Source organism: Phalacrocorax aristotelis, chromosome 5 (genome assembly GCF_949628215.1).
Source record: "Phalacrocorax aristotelis chromosome 5, bGulAri2.1, whole genome shotgun sequence".
Lineage (NCBI taxonomy): Eukaryota > Metazoa > Chordata > Aves > Suliformes > Phalacrocoracidae > Phalacrocorax > Phalacrocorax aristotelis.
The window spans coordinates 30,656,740-30,677,102 of record NC_134280.1 but is presented as its reverse complement, the minus strand read 5'-3'; the positions used below and the strand labels follow the sequence as shown (position 1 = coordinate 30,677,102).

Genomic DNA, 20,363 nt, shown 5'->3' with positions numbered 1-20,363 from the left:
TTGTTTTCTTTCAGATTCTTCTCATTCTTTTCACCGAGATGAGACAATAGTTATTGCCCTTGCATCTGTGTCTGTACTGGCTGTTTTGATTGCTGCTCTGTTCTTTGGATACAGGATGCTTGCAGGTAAGGTTTTACAACCCTTTTTTTAATTGTTCTTTTGATTAGTTCTCAAATTTATACTTATGTCTCCTGTTTCCCCCAGTCCCTATTATATGTTTGTACATAATGCTCCCCTTTCTCCTCTCTGACACTTTATGGTAATATTCGTTTTATAACAGTCCAGAGAGATTTATGATTTCTCCAAGCTGGTGTTTTGGGACCTATTTTTCTTCAGCAAATCCTCTACTCAGCACAGCTTAAGTGAGGTTGTGAACATGCTTTACAGTTATTGCCAGTGACATTCAATTATAAAAATAGTTGTGTAGCAGATAGCCTTAAGATTGTAGCTATCAGCACCTTCACTGCTGATTTTACTGGCTCAGAGAAGATTTTACGGGATTCCTTTTTATTTGGTATGTCCTTACCTACAGTGTGTATTTCTGCCAAGTCACAGGTAAGTTGTATTGTTTTCACTTGTCACATGGCAAAAAAGGGAAACTGTCTGATTGCCTCCCCACCCCCTTTCACAGGAGACCGTAAACAAGGTTTGCACAGCATGAACATGATGGAGGCAGCAGCATCAGAGCCCTCATTGGATCTGGATAATCTAAAGTTGCTGGAGGTAAATGTTCAGCTTGGTTTCTTAACCTTCATTTTTATCCAACATAACACTTGTGGTCATGTCATCTCCCAGATATAGTTACAGAAATAAAGGTAACAGTGCTTCTCTAATGTTTTCTTCTAAATCACAGTTTAAAGAAGAAATGAAAAGGAAAAAAATAAAAATAAAAATGATTACTGCAGTTACGTTTTGCCTGGTTTTATTAGCAATATTGTTGGTATTAGCTGGAACGTGTTCTACCTTGAGAAGAAAATACTAAATACTGAGAGGTAAGGGGGGAAATTGGTATGTGCTGTATTTCAGCATTGTGTCAAAAGAACCATCTTTTTGCTTGACGCTGATCACTTTAAGTATGGTATCCTACTGTAGTAATTTGAAACACTTTAGTTAACGCTATTGGAATGCAGAATTTACTGCAGATAGGGCAGTATACTTCAGTAGTGGTGCATTTATGTATAGTCATTCTTCACGGTGGGGTACTCTGTCTCCATGGTAACTAGAGGCCAACCATAACTTTCTGCTCATCTTGGTATTAGGTGTATCATTAGAAAACTGCAAAATGTTATGCTTTCCATTGGTATGCTTGATAGAACTTATGGAATTTTAAAAAGATTTTTAGCCAACAATAAAGCAGTAGAATGACTGAGAGAGATTCAGAGTGGTACTTTTCTTTTTGCCAATTAGAAATCACGCCTAGAGATGCAGACTGCAGACATGCAGTGTGGTCTGGGCTAATGGTGAGGGCAGACTAATCAGCTAAGAAGCTTGGGTGCCTTTTGCCAACAAAAAAAAGTACTTGAGACAGAGTTTACAAGAGTATAAGGATGTATATTGTAGAAGTGTGCAAAGCCCCAGGTGAAATTACTCACACAGATATGCAGACTTGGAAAAAGCAGCCATTTTCTTGATGGAGAAGTCTTCTGTCCTCTTTCTTAAATCCTAAGGAGTTGACTCCTCACCCCCAGTCACAGCATGATACAGAACAAATTGTCTTAGCCTGTGCTTGCTTTTTCACATCTCTGTGGGTAGAACATTCTGGGTTTGTACCTTGAAGTGACTCGCTGCTGCTTTGCAATCCACTGACATGGAAGGACTGAGAAATGGAAAGTCTGTCTGTTAAAAGGTACTTCATTATTGAAAACTTTCCTGTTAGACAATTTTATCGTCTTAAGAAGTATTACTTTTGTAATCCCTTCTGCTTTTCATTCCTCCTCCATCTGTAAGTATTTAAAAAGATACTAGTCCATGAAATCCTTACAATTTAATGTCTAGATCTTCTGGAAATCATTTGAATTAAAAAGGTGCTTAAATTCTTAGTTTGTTAGAATTTTTTGAGCTTTATAAACTAGGACTCTTCCTGAAGGTGGTCCTGTCTTTTGGTTCAGAGCAGAGATTGCATCTTTCTTTAGTTGCCCTGGAGATGGGAAAGGCTGTTCTGTGAAGACTGTCTAACATACTAGGTGCTAGAATAGATTCACAGGTAGTAAGGAATTAATTATTCCTTTCTATTAAAACCTGTTTACCTCTTTTGGTATCTATTTTGCCCTACAAACGCATTGTTACTGCTAACCTAAAAGGTACAGCGTATAAAGCTGTCCTGAACCTAAAATGGTTAGCTTAATGTCTGTGATCTTTGGAGTTAATTAAAACCGATCGCATAAAAGCTATAAATGTTCAGTAGGCAAAAGTTTAATAAGAGCAAAAAAAAAAGTTTAATAAGCACAAATCACATGGATTTTATTGATTCTGTATATAAAACTGCTGAACAGATAATTTAAGATTTATTTGCTGGGTATTCAGACTGTAGATAAATGCTGACATCATTGCAAGGCCACTCTCCATAATCTTTGAGAAGTCATGGAGAACGGGGGATGTCCCAGAGGACTGGAGGAAGGCAAATATTACCCCTATCTACAAGAAGGGCTTGAGGGAGGATCCGGGTAACTATAGGCCCATCAGCCTTACTTCAATCCCTGGGAAAGTTATGGAACAACTCCTCCTGGGGGCCATCACAAGTCAAATGAAGCACGTGATTGGGAAAAGCCAACATGGCTTCACTAAAGGCAGATCGTGCTTGGCAAACCTGGTGGCCTTCTATGACAAAGTGACTTGCTTGGTTGACATGGGGCGGGCAGTGGACATTGTCTACCTGGACTTCTCCAAGGCCTTTGATATGGTCCCCCACAGCCTCCTCCTGCAGAAATTAATGTGTTATGGCCTAGACAAGTGGTCTGTGCAGTGGGTGGGGAACTGGCTGACAGGCCGCACCCAAGGGTGGTGGTAAATAGCTCTTTCTCAAACTGGCAACCTGTCACTAGTGGAGTCCCGCAGGGATCGATATTGGGCCCAATGTTATTCAACATCTTTATAAGTGATCTGGATAACGGCATCAAGTGTAGCCTGATGAATTTTGCTAATGACACCAAGTTGAGTGGGGAATTAGACACTCCAGAAGGGAGAGCTGCTCTGCAGGGAGATCTGGATAGGCTGGAAGAGTGGGCCAGCAAGAACCTTATGAAGGTCAACAAGGACAAGTGTAAGATCATGCACCTGGGAAAACTTAATCCAGGAGTGCAGCACAGACTGGGATCCACCTGGCTGGAGAGCAGCTCTGTGGAAAGGGACCTGGGGGTCCTGGCGGACGGAAAGCTCAACATGAGCGAACACTGTGCTGCCGCGGCCACGAAGGCCAACAGGATGCTGGGTTGCATCATAAAGGGCATCACCAGCAGAGAAAAAGAAATCATTATCCTGCTCTACTCAGCGCTTGTCAGGCTACACCTGGAGTACTGTGTACAGTTCTGGTCCCCGCTGTACGAAAAGGATGTGGACAGGCTGGAAGGGGTCCAGAGAAGGGCCACCAAGATGATCAAAGGATTGGGAAGCCTGTCATATGAGGATAGTCTGGGAGAACTGGGTTTGTTCAGCCTTGAGAAAAGGAGGCTCAGGGGGGATCTCATCACCATGTACCAGTACTTAAGGGGTAGTTACAAAGAAGATGGAGACTCCCTTTTTACATGGAGTTACATGGAGAGAACAGGGGGGAATGGACACAAGTTGCTCTTGGGGAGATTCCGATTGGAGACAAGAGGAAAATTTTTCACAGTGAGGACAATCAACCATTGGAATAATCTCCCCAGGAAAGTGGTTGACTCAGCCACGTTGGACACCTTCAAGAGTCGTCTAGACAGGGTGCTGGGCCATCTTGTTTAGACTCTGGTCTTCCTAGAAAGGTTGGACTAGATGATCCCTGAGGTCCCTTCCAACCTGTGATTCTGTGAATCTGTAATTTGGTAAGATCTAAATTGGCCTATGCTGAGGTTTCTAGCTCCAAAATAGCTTTTATGACAGCATTCTAATTCTGGTTTTCAATACAAAATATTCAAGGTATTCACTATTTTTTATGGTGTAAATCAGTATAAAGGTTGGCATACAATATTTGTAGAGTGAAAACGTGGATTTTGTTGTCATTTATTTAGTGAACTAATTGCTTACATGTTTTTGCAGTTGATAGGCCGGGGACGATATGGAGCAGTGTATAAAGGCTCCCTAGATGAACGTCCAGTGGCTGTGAAAGTATTTTCATTTGCTAATCGTCAGAACTTCATCAATGAGAGGAACATTTACAGGATTCCACTGATGGAACATGACAACATTGCCCGCTTCATTGTGGGGGATGAGAGATTCACTGCAGATGGCCGTATGGAATATTTATTGGTGATGGAATATTACCCCAATGTAAGTGCTTCAAAGAAATCAATCTGATTGGTTTAGGTTCCTAAGAATACCCACATATAAGGATGTACTTCAGTATTTGCCAGTGTTTTTCATTGCTTCTTTTTGCAATGATGTAAAAATAATCCATATAAATTACAATTTTAATGAATCTTAGTGTGTTTTACTGTATTACCCTTTAAGATTACCGAGTCAGTGCTACCAAATGTAGCCTTAAAGTTCTTAGCTGTAGTATTTGCTCTTGGTTGTGGTGCAGATTTTTTAGTCAACTATGCAATATTCAAGGACAGAATGTGAAGAGTTGTTTTTACTTTAAAATAATTTAATAAATTTAAAACTTCTTAACATTAATACATCTCTGTTACAATAGTTATGACCTTACTCAGTAGCTGTAAATGGTGGGGTTTTCCATAATGAAGCATAATAGAGCCAATATTGTTGTCAAACTAGTTTGTGGTACTATAAATCATGTTGGCTTTTGATCTTGTTATCTTCTTTAAGGCTTTCTGTGGCAACCATATTTATTTTGCTGTACCATATATTGATGATGTAGGACAAGTCTTAAGATGGCAGCCTTACTTTCCAGAACCCTATCTTCAAACCTCCTTAGCTAATTGAATGCTTACATCCCTCAAATTCATTGATGTGAGTTCCTAACACTCTTTGTGTGTGTACACACGCATAGAAACAAAAATGTTTTTAAAATACACAGCTTAAATGTGAATTGCTTTCATGAAAAATTGTAACATGTAAAACGTATGGGGATTGTGTATCTGAAAATGCAAAAAATTACTTTTCACAATTTTTCTTGGTTTTTTTCTGCTTGTGTATGGGAAATTAATTATTCAGTTAAATAATTTTTTTTAATGAGCTGTTTGGTCTGAAGTAAGTGAACTCATGTTCTATTTCCTCCAGTGTGTAAAGGTGATGGCTGAAGCCTGATTTGTTATGGGGACAGCAGGACAAAAGTCGCTTATTCAAGTAGCAGAAAAGAAACAGAACAGTAACAAACAGCAGTAACAATGGCATGTCTTAGTGTGTTTTAGGCTTTACATATATGCTTGTGTTGAAAGTTAAGTGTATATGTGATTATAAATATCTAAATGTATATAGGCAAATTTAAGGCAACACAGCACTTCACAAATATATAAAGAGTATCTTAACTGAAACTTTTAAGTGAGAACACACTTGATCATGTCAGCTTGTAAGAGATGGGCATCTAAGAACAGGCTGCAAAGACTAGAAATGACCACAGAAAAAGCTCAGTCATGCCCATACCAGATGGACAGTGGGCAAAGCACATCAGCTCTGGCCCGCTCTGGCAGAGTAGGCTTATTTTGAACTAATTGAGTTAAGCGAAATCGAGTATTCTGCCTCTGGGAGGGCATAGCATAACTGTCTTAACAGGTGATCTGGTTTTGCTGTTTTCTTGAATGAAAGGATTTTTAGCTGAAGTATAATTTGATTGAAAATTGTGTCTTGCTTACATAAACAGGATCTGTTAATGATCTGATTAAATGCACAGATGAGGCTTATGACATCATATTATCAGATTCTTTCTCAATATGGTATTAAGAACAGCAAGATTAGTCTAAAATCAATCCACTGGTAGTTTGGAAGCCATTGGAAAAAGTGCACAGCAGGTGTAATTAATGCACAGTGTGATCTTTAATTCAGTGAGCAGATGTTCTGCTGTATGTGGAACTAACAGCTGAGAAGGAACCTTGCTGTGGCAGCCCTGCTAAAAGGGTATTGTGCTGTTCAAACTGGAGCCATAAACCTTATTTCAATAAGGAGTGACCCATAAAAGACAGGCAGGTAAAATACCCCCCATCCAAAACATCACTCTCCCTCAAAATACTTGTCCTCCTGGAAATAGGAACACACAAACCAGAACATTTTCGCACAGAAAATGACATTGCCTCAGTGAAAGCAAGACAGATAGGCTTGACCTAAATTGTGGCGTTATCCAAATGTGCCTTCAGATCAAAAAAAGTAGGTGAGCCACTAGTAAAAGGAAAGATACGTGTATTTATTGACCAATGTGCTGTTCTGATGCTACCCTGACGCGTGGCAGTTGAATAAGCAGTGAGTAAGTTGCAAGGGATGACACAGTAGGAAATAGGTAGTAGCCACAGAATTGTCCCCCCAGTAATCAGACATTCATGTCTTTTTAGAACAATAGAAAAACTGTTGCAAAAAACCCCACATAGTAGAATCTTATGATTGTTAAAACAAAACCATCAATGTTATCAAAAGTTATAATCTCACAAATGTCCACAACTTAACATGTAACTCATGGCTCTGACAAGAATAATCCTAATTACAAATATATATCTCTCTAAGTCTCAACTAAAACTTTTTCTGGTTGTCATTTATATTGAACTTCACTAGAACAATAAAATCACAGCCCTCAGCAGGCTTTAAAAATATCTGGTGGCTAGCAAGCTCTGCAGCAGAAAGATATCGAAGTTGGTTTGAGATCTTTATACAATGAGTGTTTCCCAGTCACACCATGACAACAGTCCTGGGGCCTCTGTTAGAATGGGCTGGAATCTCAACCCACTAAGCCAAGACAATCTGTTACTGCAGTGGCAGTTGGAGGCTAGCAAGAGTGTTTGTATTCCTGAAGAAGCTTTAAACAATTAAAAAAAAAAAAAAAAGTAAAATTCTTTAACTGATTTCTAGGTAGATTCTCAGCTTGTTTTTTTCTTACCAAAATCTATTTGAAGTTCATACAGCAGCATTTTAAACACTGGGGGGAAAGAAAAGCTTGTGTAAACCTGTATGAGTGATGTTTGGTCTGTATTTTCACTTAGTAGGTTACCTATTTATGGGTTCCTTGTTCTGCACAGGTGAAGTCTGAAAAGCTGTAAGACACTTGTAATTCTATTAAGGAGTGTCAAGACTTGGTTTTAGTTTCAGCATTGGATTAAAAAAAAAAGTCTAATGCTTCGGTCATTTCAAATTCTGGTATCTTTGTGCCTCCACCTGAACTGCATGTGTTACCTACCTGAATGTCGACTCCCCGTGGACTCAAATGGGACATACCAGACTTTTTTGAACCAGATGTTACATAACTAATTTTGCAATAAAGTGTTTTTAGTTGCAGCCATGAGAAGATGTTACACCTTGGTGCGTCTTTAAGATTACAAATTTAAATAGGCAAAACCACAGTATCTTGTGGTCATAAACATGTTATTGCAATATGTGTATGCAGAGACATCTGGACAACTTGTTCTTCATGCATGGGATTTAGTTTGTTTGAACTGACTATATTGTCATTGGGGACCATGTGCATAAAAGCTGTTCAAAGGTGTTATAGTTTGCAGGACCTGGCTCTTTCTTCAGATAGCAGTCTCAGTTTCTAGAATATCTCAGTATTGTAATTGGCACCCTTCCTTCTGGTTTTCTTGGAGATTCCGCTGCCAATTACTAAAAAATCCCTCATTTTTCACATTTAACTTATCTTTCAAGAAAACGGGAACATGACATTCTTTTTTTCCGGTTTCGTCAGTGCATGTGCACTTGTTCCTATTCTGAATTGCCTTTGGGTTTTTGTTTTGAGATATAAATAGATTATAGCAAGGGAGATGCCAGAGAGAGATGGTGAGCGTTCTGTAAGTGCTAATGGCTTAAAGACCACTATTTAGTAACCCAGGCTATTACATCTGCAGTTACCTTTCTTCTTCTGTTGTTCAACAAGACTTTTTCAGAAGAATAAATCAAGTGCACGCTTTCCTTTGTTTTATAATTAATATCATTATTCCTACAGGCAATCCACGGTATTTTGTGATAAATTTTCTGTTCCACTTCTTCAGATAAACGAAATGGCAGCACTAGAAAGTAGTGAAACTTTGTCCAGTCTTCTGTTTTAGAACATCTGGGTAAACACAGAAGCAGTTGCAAGATTAGACCTTTCAGGAGCAATGGATAAAACTGACTCTCCTAAAGATATAGAGTTATTCAACTGGACAATGGTTTTAAGCCAGTATTTATCTGTGGTTTTTTTTAGGGTTCTTTGTGTAAATATTTGAGTCTCCACACAAGTGACTGGGTGAGCTCCTGTCGTTTGGCACACTCTATAACTAGGGGCTTGGCATACCTGCACACGGAGTTACCTCGAGGAGGTAAGACCAGGAAGGGACGCCAAGATGTTCAAGATACTCTTATTTCTGTCAGGTAGTAGATTCCTGCCTTTATTTTTTCCTCTGTGTCAGTATGGTGAGTAGGAAATGACAAATGCAAATAGAGATTATTCAGAACTTCTGATATGTTCTTTTCTTCTGAACAATCCCATGTTGTGGGCTGCATCTGTGACACTTGTATGAAAACTGGGAGCAAGAGCCAGCAGAGAGCCCTGGAGAAAGGCAAGAGGAGGAGGCAGCAGAATTGTGCAGTACTGCTGTATCATGGCAACAGGTTACTGAAGACCTGAAGCACTGGATGTCTGTCTAGCAGAGAGCAAACTGATGGAATCATAGAGTGGTTTGGGTTGGAAGGGACCTTTAGAGGTCATCTAGTCCAACTCCCCTGCAGTGAGCAGGAACATTTTCAACTAGATCAGGTTGATTAGAGCCCCGTCCAACCTGATCTTGAATGTTTCTAGGAAAGGGGCACCTACCACCTCTCTGGGCAACCTGTTCCAGTGTTTCACAACCCTCACTGTAAAAAATTTCTTCCTTGTATCCAGTCTGAATCTACCCTCCTTTAGTTTAAAACTATTACCCCTTGTCCTGTCACAACAGGCCTTGCTAAGAAGTCTGTCCCCATCTTTCTTATAAGCCCCCTTCAGGTACCGAAAGGCTGCAATAAGGTCTCCCCGCAGCCTTCTCTTCTCCAGGCTGAACAGCCCCAACTCTCTCAGCCTGTCCTCATAGGAGAGGTGCTCCAGCCCTCGGATCATTTTTGTGTCCCTCCTCTGGGACTCACTCCAACAGGTCCATGCCCTTTCCTGTGCTGAGGGCTCCGGAGCTGGGGTGTTCTGTTTGTTTTTGCAGTTCAGACCAAAGCAATTTTTAGTTTGTGTTTGAACTGCATACACAAAGAGCAAGAATTAAATATTCCAACTCCACTGTAGTTTTATTTAGCATATCTCTTGATTTTTTTCTAAGTATGTAGGCTGAGTCTTCACTGTGTACTGTGCTGGACTTTCAGTGTTGGTTTTGTTTGGGTGTTTGTTTCTTTTTTTGCTGAGCACCGGATGTGACAACATATTGATTTATATCTTTATACCTCTGCTTGCATGCTTCAGCCAGCATTTCAGCAGCTGAAGTGTTATGATTATAAAGCAGATATTCTGAGATCTGTGATGTATCAGGCTGCAAAATATGGCCTGGCACTGAAGCGTTAGCTTTTTGGCAGTAAAAAAAAAATGGTGTCATTAATTCTACATTAAGGTGCTAATGTTTGGATTAAAATTCCAAACTATATATCTCAAATGTTAAGCATCAACTCTAGCAAAGAATGGCAACTGAAGATGATGTTAAAAGTGCAAGGCTGAAAATGCCTAAATCAGCTGCAGTTTCAACAGCACATAGGAATACTATCATCTTAACGTTGTAATTTCGAAATGTGCAGACAGGTGTGTTCATTAGCAGCCAGAAAATGTGCAAACCTTCCATCATAAAGAAGAGACAGCCATAGGCTGGTCTATGAATGCTAGGAAAGAGCTCGTGGAGTAGAATAAATTCCACAGTAAAAGCGGTTCTATAGTGCGGGCTGCTTTACTAATAAAATACATTGCATATGAACTAGGAACAACTGAGATTATTGTTTGGAAAAGATCAGATCCCTTGCAAGAGGAATATGTTCAGACTCCCTGGAATAATATTGTCCACACACCTCCTGAATAGATGCCAATCCCAATCATAGCATAATGTTTGGTGCCGTATTTGACACAGGAGCGTGGATATGAGAGAGAGTATTTGGAGTGGCTGTCAGGGCTGTGGCAGCAGGTCTGTGCTTAAGCTCACAATATCTCCCCTGCCAAAATTGAGCTAAAATATCCCTTGGAAGGAAGCTTACTGGCAAATGCTAAAACTGTATATAGCAGTAGCAGTAGCCTAATATATTGTACTTAGAAACTCTGAATGCCAGTCAGTTTTCTGTAGATAGAAAGCTAACATTTTTACTTCTTTATAATGAGCTCCACATCATGCTAAAAGATAAGTTGATTTTCTGTTTATAATAGCTGAGCAGACATAACGAGGTTCTCTTATTTTGCCAAACAGTAGAACCGCTCAAATAATAACAAGCACTTCCATATGTCCAAATAGACCATTACAAACCTGCAATATCCCATCGTGACTTGAACAGCCGCAATGTACTGGTGAAGAATGACGGAACATGTGTAATTAGTGATTTTGGACTCTCCATGAAGTTAACTGGAAACAGACTGGTACGCCCAGGTGAGGAAGATAATGCAGCCATTAGTGAGGTAAGTAGAAATTAAGATAAACCAGTGTATAAAGGAAGACAAATTAGTATGGAGGTGACACTGAGAAATTGTTTCTGTTATTACAAGGTGAATGTTAAGGTGGTACAGCTCCTATAAGGGGGAATTGCTGCAACATGGGTGAGAAGTGGCTGAAGCCTTGATAGGAAGAAACTGGTTTTATTCTCAAAACACTCAGAACCAAGCCTAGCATTTTGAAAGGTGATAGATTGGCAGCCCTGGAGTCTTATGTGTGAGATATGAGAAGATGCAGGGTAGGTTTGGTTGCCATGTCATTTGTGATGATGTGGTACAGGCCCCTTAGTCTTCTACTGCAAGTATTAACTGAAGACCAAACATTCTTTGGTGGCTTTGGTGTTAATTTTTCGACCCTGGTGGCATACAGCATTCTACATCCTACAGCCATTTCTCGGTGTCATCTGCAATTTTCTGGACTTTAAATGGATACATCTGGGAGAGTAAGGGCGTAGAGAAAGAACTGAACCAACCGAGAAAGAATGGGGACAAAATAATGGGATGCTTGAAAGAGTACCTTCTAGGAAAATATGAAAGAATTAGGGTTTTTTAGGGAAGTAAAGGCAGAGACAGGTCTTCAAATATGTAAACAGCTGCTACACAGAGAAAGGAATAAACTGTATTCAGTGTGGATAGGACAAGGAGTAATGGGACTGTGCTGTAGGAGGGAAAATTTAGGTTAGGTATGAAAAGAACCTTTCTAATCTGTAGAAGGCAGCCAAGGTCTGGAATGGACTGCTGAGGACGGCTATATAGAATTTTCATCGGTTTATGAATTTAAGGAACAGATTGGGAAAACAACTGCTAGGAGTTGGTTAGAATGGATTCTGGTCAGAAGGAAGAAACTGATTTCTTAAGCTTTTTTTATGATGCTGTGATTCAGAGTGTGGTTTTTTTGGTGGTTGTTTTCTTTCTGTGTAAGCATAAATACACTGACATCTGAATATAGGCTACTGAAATACAGTGAGACTATTTTAAACAAAGAGTAAAAGTCCCTAATGCTTCAGTATATTTGTTGTCTTTGTGCTTTTACAGAAAACCTTTACATTTCATTCAAAAAGTGTGTTTTGCAGTGCTAATCACCTTCCCTTAGAAAGCAAGTGCTATCTTAATACCTTGTGCACAGGTCCTCTTTTTAGATCTCCCCTTACTGAACAAAGAAACAGGGAAACCACTGTTTAAAATGCAGGGATATGGAATAGTCCTGTGACAAAATACTGTCCTACAAGTACTGAGGAGTGATTGCTCTAATCTAACATATTTCCTTTTGGAAATGCTAGATAACTTCCAAGGCTGTTAATAACCATTGACCATGGAAGATGTAGGGTGAGCCTTGCTGACAGTCTGGGAATAAAGAGAACAAGTTCCCTGTTCAGCAGCATCCTCTTCCATTATGATACATACCTTGGTGTTCACAGAGTAATTTCAGGAAAAAGAAACATTTCTGCTATATTGTATTGCCTATGAGAACATTGAGTAAGGACAAAGTTATTTTGCTTTGGTATGTACAAAAACCCAACAGAGTAGGGGAAGGGTTTTGCTATGACTAGGTTGAGGACATCGATTAGAAGAGAACTGCATTGTCCTTAACTGTAGAAAATATCAAAGTAGGGTATTAAAAAAAAGTAAGTCTCCCTAATAAATTGAATTTGGAAATTGCTTCCTGATTTGAAGCTTTGATTTTATGTTTTTCCAGGTCGGTACAATCCGCTACATGGCCCCAGAAGTCCTTGAAGGAGCAGTGAACTTGAGGGACTGTGAATCTGCTTTGAAACAAGTAGATATGTATGCGCTAGGCCTTATCTACTGGGAGATATTTATGAGATGTACAGACCTCTTCCCAGGTAACTAAAAGAACTGGAAAAAACATAAGTGGTAGGAGGTGGTACCAGCACTCTAAGCTACTCCCTAGCCATGGCTTTTTGAAGTGAAGGGAAATAATTCTCTCAATTGTTTTTGCCATTAAGTCGGTGCCATCTAGTGTTCAAGATGGTTGTTGTCAATACAGTGTATTTGAGTGTGAAGCATAGTTCATGCTGAAGGACTTTAAATTACCTGTTTAAGCAGTTTGCAGGCCTCAAGGTAAGAGCAATTTGAGCATTATTATTGTCCTGATTTTACAAACACTTAGAGTTGGGCTGATGGCAAAGGCAGTACTTTCAGTTCTTAGAACTGATAAAAGTGCCTGGAGCGTCGTTCAGACTTTCCTCATGAAAGAATGGATGGGAAAGTGCTGTGATTTAATGTAGCCTTTAGTCAGTCGTACTTTTATTTATGCTAGTGACATTGAAAATTAAGGGAAGTCCTCCATACCCATAACATAAAACAAGGAAGTAGATTTTTAAAATTTAACATGTAAGATTGTGTCACGACCACCATCATCTTCCCAAGATATAGCATGTAGAGTTTATCTGACACACAGCATTCTCTCTAGTCAAACAGCTGCACTTTATGTGCGGAGACTTGTAATCTCACTGGGCTTCATCCCAAATGAAGTACGTGAATGTATTCAGTCAGCGACATTTCACAGAAATTAGGTGTCATCCTCAGGCTCTAAGACATCCTGAACGTGCCACTCAACTGGCAAAGTTTGAAGATGCTGTCCTTTGAGAGGCTGCTGAACAACACTTGATTCATTTGCAGTTAATTCAGCTTTTTTAGTGAAGTTAGGCTTTGGGGGAAAGTGAAGAACATCTCAATAGGCAGCACCTTTGATACTACCTTTCATCACCTGAAAGCCCTTGCTCTGCCTTTTAATCTGTGGGTTTTTTTTTTCTTTCTTTCCTTTGCTAACAGGGGAGTCAGTGCCAGAGTACCAGATGGCTTTCCAGACAGAAGTCGGAAACCATCCCACTTTTGAAGATATGCAAGTCTTGGTGTCTAGAGAGAAGCAAAGACCAAAATTCCCAGAAGCGTGGAAGGAGAACAGCCTGGTGAGATAGAATATTTTCAAAGAAACAATCATTAAACCAGCTATAGGGTGTACTTACTTCTTAAAAGCAATTTTTGAATATGGTCGTCTTTTTTATAGTATTTGTTAGTATTTAAGGATTGGGAGCTGCTTCTGTCTGGACTTCTTAAATAGTCAGTTTTTAAAAAGCCATTGACATGAAAGGTAGATCTCTGTTAAGGAAAAATACTATGATTATTATTGGATGCTGAAGAGTGATACACAGAAGATAACTTATCTGTGGTGTTATGCATGAAGTGCCCATATGTTCCCTGTATGCTGGATGAGAAACAGAAAGGCATTTTATGCCTTTTGACATCATATTAACTAATAGCACCCTAAAATAGTTGGCAAAAATGTAAATATACTCTTCCAAAACTAAAATCTATAAATACTGTAAAACTTCTCTGAAGTTTTATAGTCCTCTGAATTTGCAGAGGCTACAGTTTCTAGCAATCATGTCATTAAAAGTACACTAGAAATTTTATACGGCTTCATTTGATCTGCAACTTTTATTTTCAAGACTATAAGCATGTTAATGTTGTTTGTTGTTTTGAATTGGTATAGCTATGGCTTAGAGCCTTGCTTGCTGCTGCAGGCCAACAAGTTTTGGCAAGTCAGCTGAACTCTGGTAAGAGTCTGTGCTTGCTTTCATCTGCAGCAAAGGTGAGGTAATGCGAATCCCCTTACTTTAGTGGAGGTTGCTTGTCTTTTATTACAAGCAAAGTGAAATGCAGCTACTGAGTTCTACCTAATACACGGTATCTTGTTTAAACTGAAATAGTGTGATTACAAGTATGAAAATGACATATTTGACTCCTACTTAAAAAGATACTTCTAGTTATTGGCTTACTGAAATTTTGCCCTTCACTCTTCAGAGACTTTGCTAGTTGCTAAGTATGTAGCTACTGTGCAGGTAATGGGGAGCCTAAGGCCTCATCTATGCTGGTACTTGTAAATAGGTATGAAACGCTTTTCAGAGAGGAGCATAGCCTCCAGTGTTAACACTGTTGTAAAACATGTTGTAACTGAGTTGAGGGCAGTTTTGGCCGGCCAGGCATGGTATTGGGGGGGGTCCACACCCAAACTATACAGGAAATCAAGCAGCAACTGTTTTAACTATAGCCATGTTAACAAATGCAGTGTTGGAAGAACGAAGCTCGACAGCTGTTTTTGAAGACAGTTATAACTAGAAGAGTTCAAGAAGGTTTGGTTTGTTTTGCAGACTACAGTTTTAAATGTTAATTATGGTCTAACAAGCTGATAGACTCCAGCACTATTAGACACTGAGCTAGTAATGATCCCCATACGTAAACTGCCTAGCACATATCTGTAGTTCTCTCATGGGTATCAAACAACCTACTCTACCCTATGCCAGCCTGGGATGACATGTGAATGAGCGTTGTAGGGGAGGTAACGTAGAAAACTAAGCTCCAGATAACCTCACCCTGGACCCAGGTCCGAACCTCCTGTATCCGTGCATGAGATAAAGGACTTCTGTCCGCTATTTAAAGCTATGCTGACATGTTGGGTTATAACACTTTCATGCAAATTCATCTATTGGAGAAATGTATTTGCCCTTTTCATTTGAGAAATACAGATAAAAAGCAAGGTTTTATTTTTTAGGTCACATAATTAAGGCACTCAAAAGATGTGGAATCCTAAATTTATGATTACCTATGCAGTTTCAGTCTGCTTCTTGAACGTATGTGTTATGATAAAGACCTAAATTAGCAGTATTGTTTTTCACAGTATAAATCAACAATCTGTGCAGATGATGTGCATAAAAAAATTCAAGGGCTATAAACTGAGTTGAGATGCTAGCAGCATTCTTGCCTCATTTGCCAAAGCAGGCCCCAAGCTTGACTTCAATGGTCAGGACTGCAAGATATTAGTAGAATAATGCAGATTTCCTGACCCTTCTATTTTTTTTAATGAGTGCTAGAACTTCTAAACAGTGCATTTTAGTATAGGTCTCTCTGAATCTCAAAGTAATAGAAAACACATTACTGTGGTAAATGTGGAGCTCTAGAACTTCAGCTTTGTTACCTATCTATACAGTCATCACTGTGCTCCTTTCATTATCCTTAAAACATCAAAAAGAAAGGATCTGCTAGAAGAGAGACAATATTAAATTAAACACTGGTTAAATTTACTGCTCCTGAAACCTGTAGGGGAGAGTCTTACAAAGGTGCAAGACAGGAGATCAGGGTGTCCGCTGACTTAAATACATCTAAATTGTGACTAAATCAAGCCCTAAAAGCCAAATGAAGGCTTTTTATTCTGGGAGAGAAAATGCATCCATACACTATCCTGTCATTGTCCCTGAAGTGCTTTTAGACTCATGTCCCTCTGCTAAGAGGGTGTAGTTGCTTAACCCCTCTTCGACCTACTGTGGGAAGGGAGATAAAAGGTTTCCTTGTGTGGGAGCTCATCCCCACCCATGCAGCCGTAGCTGCATCACTAAGCAGCAGTGATTTGCCAGATGCAAGTGATGCCAGGAGCCTGCTCTGTGGGCGAGGAGCTCTTGGCTAGCGTGCAGAGCTAGTCCTGGCTTTCCCTGCCAGAAGCGAATGAGGCAGTTCTGGCACAGAGGCAGTCAGCAGGACCCACTGAAAGCCTTAGTGCCCAGCTGGGACTATGCACGGTTGTTGGTGCTAGAAAGGTTAAAGCTGGGCTGTAGATGTGAGATGTTCTGGCAAACCGTATCCTATCTGTGGGCCATAGATTGGTAGCAGGGGCCAAAAAATGTCTTCCTGTATTTTTGTACTCCCGATGCAGTGGAAGCAGAAGTGTTCAGTGCTCGTAATTTCCGTTGTCTCTTCTCCAGACCTCTGACCATATGGCAGCATGTTTGGGAGGTCTTGAGGTCTAATCCCGACTGTACCATTCACCTCACAGTGTGATCCCAGGAAAGTGTGTCTGTTTCTATTTCTCCATCTGTAAAATACGGGCAGCAGTAATCTCCTCCCATAGTGCAGACAAATTCACTGATATTTATGAGGCATTTGGATGTTACAGTAGTGAACAGAGGAGGAAAAGCATGATGAAATGAGCACGGCTGTGTTATTTTCATACAGTGCAGGGAAGCCAGGCAGGGACCATTAGCTGAATTGTGAGGGTAACAATGACAGCGTTTCCAGATTATCATCAATCCTTAGTACACAGCTTTCATAAGGCAGGGAGAATGAGCTGAGCATGCATACATCAGAGAGGGCTGACTGAAGGTTTTATGGGAAATGGTGAATGTAGCCTTTCCTAAATAACTGTCTTCCCAGTTGGGGGTGGGGGGTGTGCGTGAGAGAGGTATAATAATATTAGTCCCACATATTGCTGTTATTAGGGTAAACTAGCTTTGAATGAAACTGTGTATCTTCCGTTTCTCACCAGCTTGTGACTGTTCTCATGCATACAGAATGCCGTCATAAAACAAGTAGATGAGAAGCACAATATAAAGGGAAAATAAGATAAAGGGGTTTTGGGTTTTTTTGTCTCCTGGCAGGCTGTGAGGTCACTTAAAGAAACAATTGAAGACTGTTGGGATCAAGATGCTGAAGCTCGACTAACAGCGCAGTGTGCTGAGGAGAGGATGGCAGAACTCATGATGATTTGGGAGAGAAATAAATCAGTTAGTCCAACGGTCAACCCTATGTCAACTGCTATGCAAAATGAGCGGTAAGAAAACATTTGGTTTTAGTCAGCGGCGAATGCCCAATGCAGAGCTCAGCTCATTCCAGGAAGGAAGCAAGAGCATGCTGCTGGCTAAACGTTTCTGCACCCGTGAAGTGGGTGTGTGTTATTTGAGCTAGTCTGCATATGCGTATTGTATGACATGATCCTGATGCTTGTGTGGTTAAGATCTCCTGTGTGTCCCCAGAATTCAGGCACCTTTTATGTAAACAGATGTACCCCTCACAGAGAGGCCTTTTAAACTGAGCTTAGGCAAACTGTCCAAACAGGCTTGCAAAGACACAAAGTGACTATGAGTTGTCTTTAAGGAGTCTTGCTAAATGATGCATAGAACTTCTGCTTAAAATGTTCTTTTAAAACCTAAATTTGCAGGCAATATGAGTTCAGGAAATTGCCAAGTCTCAAACCTTGTAGCTTTTCAGATAAAGGACCACAGGACCATTAAGTCATTGTTATTCTGACCCCAGTGAGAGAGATGCTGCATGTTCTCTGCTTCTGCATGATCTAGAGCGAGTGAGAACTTGCAGAGCTGACATTACTGCTTAATAGTATACACGAGAGATGTGGATTTGAGGGAAGAATAATATTGTTTTATGTGGTAGTGTTTAAGGTAATTAAAAAAAATACGTTCAAATCATATTAGAATACCTAAATTGTTTAAATAACAGATTTTTCATGGTTGTAGACCTTGTGACTTTTTCCCAGCACCACTTTCTCCATCTTGTGTGTTGAATTCTTGTTGCCCTCCTTCAGCATCACTTCTCTGCAACTAGAACAGTACCTTAGCAGTGAACTTGGACAAACAGCATATTGGACAAATAGAATAAAATTACTGTTATGCAAATTAGTTGTATAAATAACATCCATGACAAAATTCCTGTCCTAGTAAAACCAATTTTCTCCTACTTAGGGTTTTTCAAAGTTACTGAAAGATCTCAGTTTGTGCCATATCTCTCCTTAGTTTATGCATTAAAAAAAAACCCAGAAAGGCATTCAGGTGTCTTAAATGAGAGGCTTTTTAATATGAGGTGATTTTTACATATATGATCTTAATATCACTTATTTTTTTCTTCAAGGAACCTGTCGCATCATAGGCGTGTATCAAAGATAAGGCCATATCCAGATTACTCTTCTTCCTCTTATATTGAAGATTCAATCCACCACACTGACAGCATAGTGAAGAACATTTCTTCTGAACATTCAATGTCCACTACACCACTGACTTCAGGGGAAAAGAATAGAAACTCCATTAACTATGAGCGGCAACAAGCGCAAGCTCGCATCCCTAGTCCTGAGACAAGCGTCACCAGTTTGTCCACCAATACTACCACCACCAATACAACTGGCCTCACCCCTAGCACTGGCATGACCACCATATCCGAAATGCCTTATTCAGACGAAACAAACTTACATCCTACAAATGTCATGCAGCCAGGTGGGCCCACCCCTGTTTGTCTACAGCTAACAGAGGAGGACTTAGAGACAAATAAATTGGATCCAAAAGAAGTGGATAAGAACCTGAAAGAAAGCTCTGATGAGAATCTGATGGAACATTCACTTAAGCAGTTTAGCGGGCCAGATCCACTCAGCAGCACTAGTTCTAGCTTGCTTTACCCACTGATAAAACTTGCAGTAGAGGTGACAGGACAACAGGACTTCACACAAGCTGGCAATGGTCAAGCATGCTTGATTCCGGATGTCCCATCTGCTCAGATCTATCCTCTACCCAAGCAACAGAACCTTCCAAAGAGGCCTACTAGCCTTCCCCTAAACACCAAAAATTCCACAAAGGAGCCACGGTTAAAATTTGGTGGCAAGCACAAATCAAACTTGAAGCAAGTGGAAACAGGCGTTGCCAAGATGAACACTATCAATGCTGCAGAACCTCATGTGGTGACAGTTACCATGAACGGAGTGGCTGGGAGAAGCCACAGCATAAACTCTCATGCTGGCCCAGCTCAATATGCCAATGGGACAGTGCCATCTGGCCAGGCAACCAGTTCGGTAGCACAGCGGGCCCAGGAAATGCTTCAGAACCAGTTCAGTGGAGAGGATAGTCGGCTGAATATTAATTCAAGCCCTGATGAGCATGAACCCCTGTTGAGGCGGGAGCAGCAGGCTGGCCATGATGAAGGTGTTCTAGACCGCCTAGTAGACAGGAGAGAGCGACCGCTGGATAATGGCCGAACAAATGCCAATAACAACAACAGCAATCCATGTCCAGTGCAAGACACAGCTACAGTCAGTATCCAGAATGTAGCAAGAAATCCTGGGCAGACCCAGACTAGAAGAGCACAGAGGCCTAATTCACTGGATCTATCAGCCACAAATAGTTTGGAAAGCGGTAGTATGCAGTGTAAGTGCCTGCAGGACTTGAACAGTTCCCCCGACACTTTTTTACTTAATAACTACATATATCTGTTTGAATAGAAAATCCTTCTGTGTCTTCTGTCCCTCCTCAAAGCATGCTGACTAAATACCATATAAATTTAATTTCTATCAGCAAAATTTCAGTCTTCTCGATAAAGTCGTGTCTTCATCAACTTCAACACATTAGATCACTATCTTCCACATACATGGAATAAATCTGTCTCTTTATAACCTATCGACTCTGACTCTAGGAAGGGAATAATGTCCAACTTTCATTATTCCTTGGCAGCTGCAAAGCTTATTGTGAAAAACTTTCCTATTTCTTCCTTCAGGGGCACATTCTACCTTCTTTTCGTTACTTTTCCTCATTCTCTTCAGAGCAGCTGGCTCTAAGATGCATTGATTAATAATTTATTATAATAA

General features: G+C 40.2%; 1 protein-coding gene across 1 annotated transcript in view; it reads left to right on the top strand.

The window, feature by feature from the left end:
- Positions 1-20,363, top strand: part of BMPR2 (bone morphogenetic protein receptor type 2) — a 114,411-nt gene that overhangs the window by 85,422 nt on the left and 8,626 nt on the right. The window contains exons 4-12 of the mRNA XM_075093755.1: positions 15-125; positions 632-723; positions 4,231-4,461; positions 8,474-8,588; positions 10,737-10,897; positions 12,627-12,774; positions 13,727-13,863; positions 17,383-17,555; positions 18,647-19,926. Coding sequence (XP_074949856.1) covers positions 15-125; positions 632-723; positions 4,231-4,461; positions 8,474-8,588; positions 10,737-10,897; positions 12,627-12,774; positions 13,727-13,863; positions 17,383-17,555; positions 18,647-19,926 — 2,448 coding nt within the window. The remainder of the gene's footprint in view (positions 1-14; positions 126-631; positions 724-4,230; positions 4,462-8,473; positions 8,589-10,736; positions 10,898-12,626; positions 12,775-13,726; positions 13,864-17,382; positions 17,556-18,646; positions 19,927-20,363) is intronic.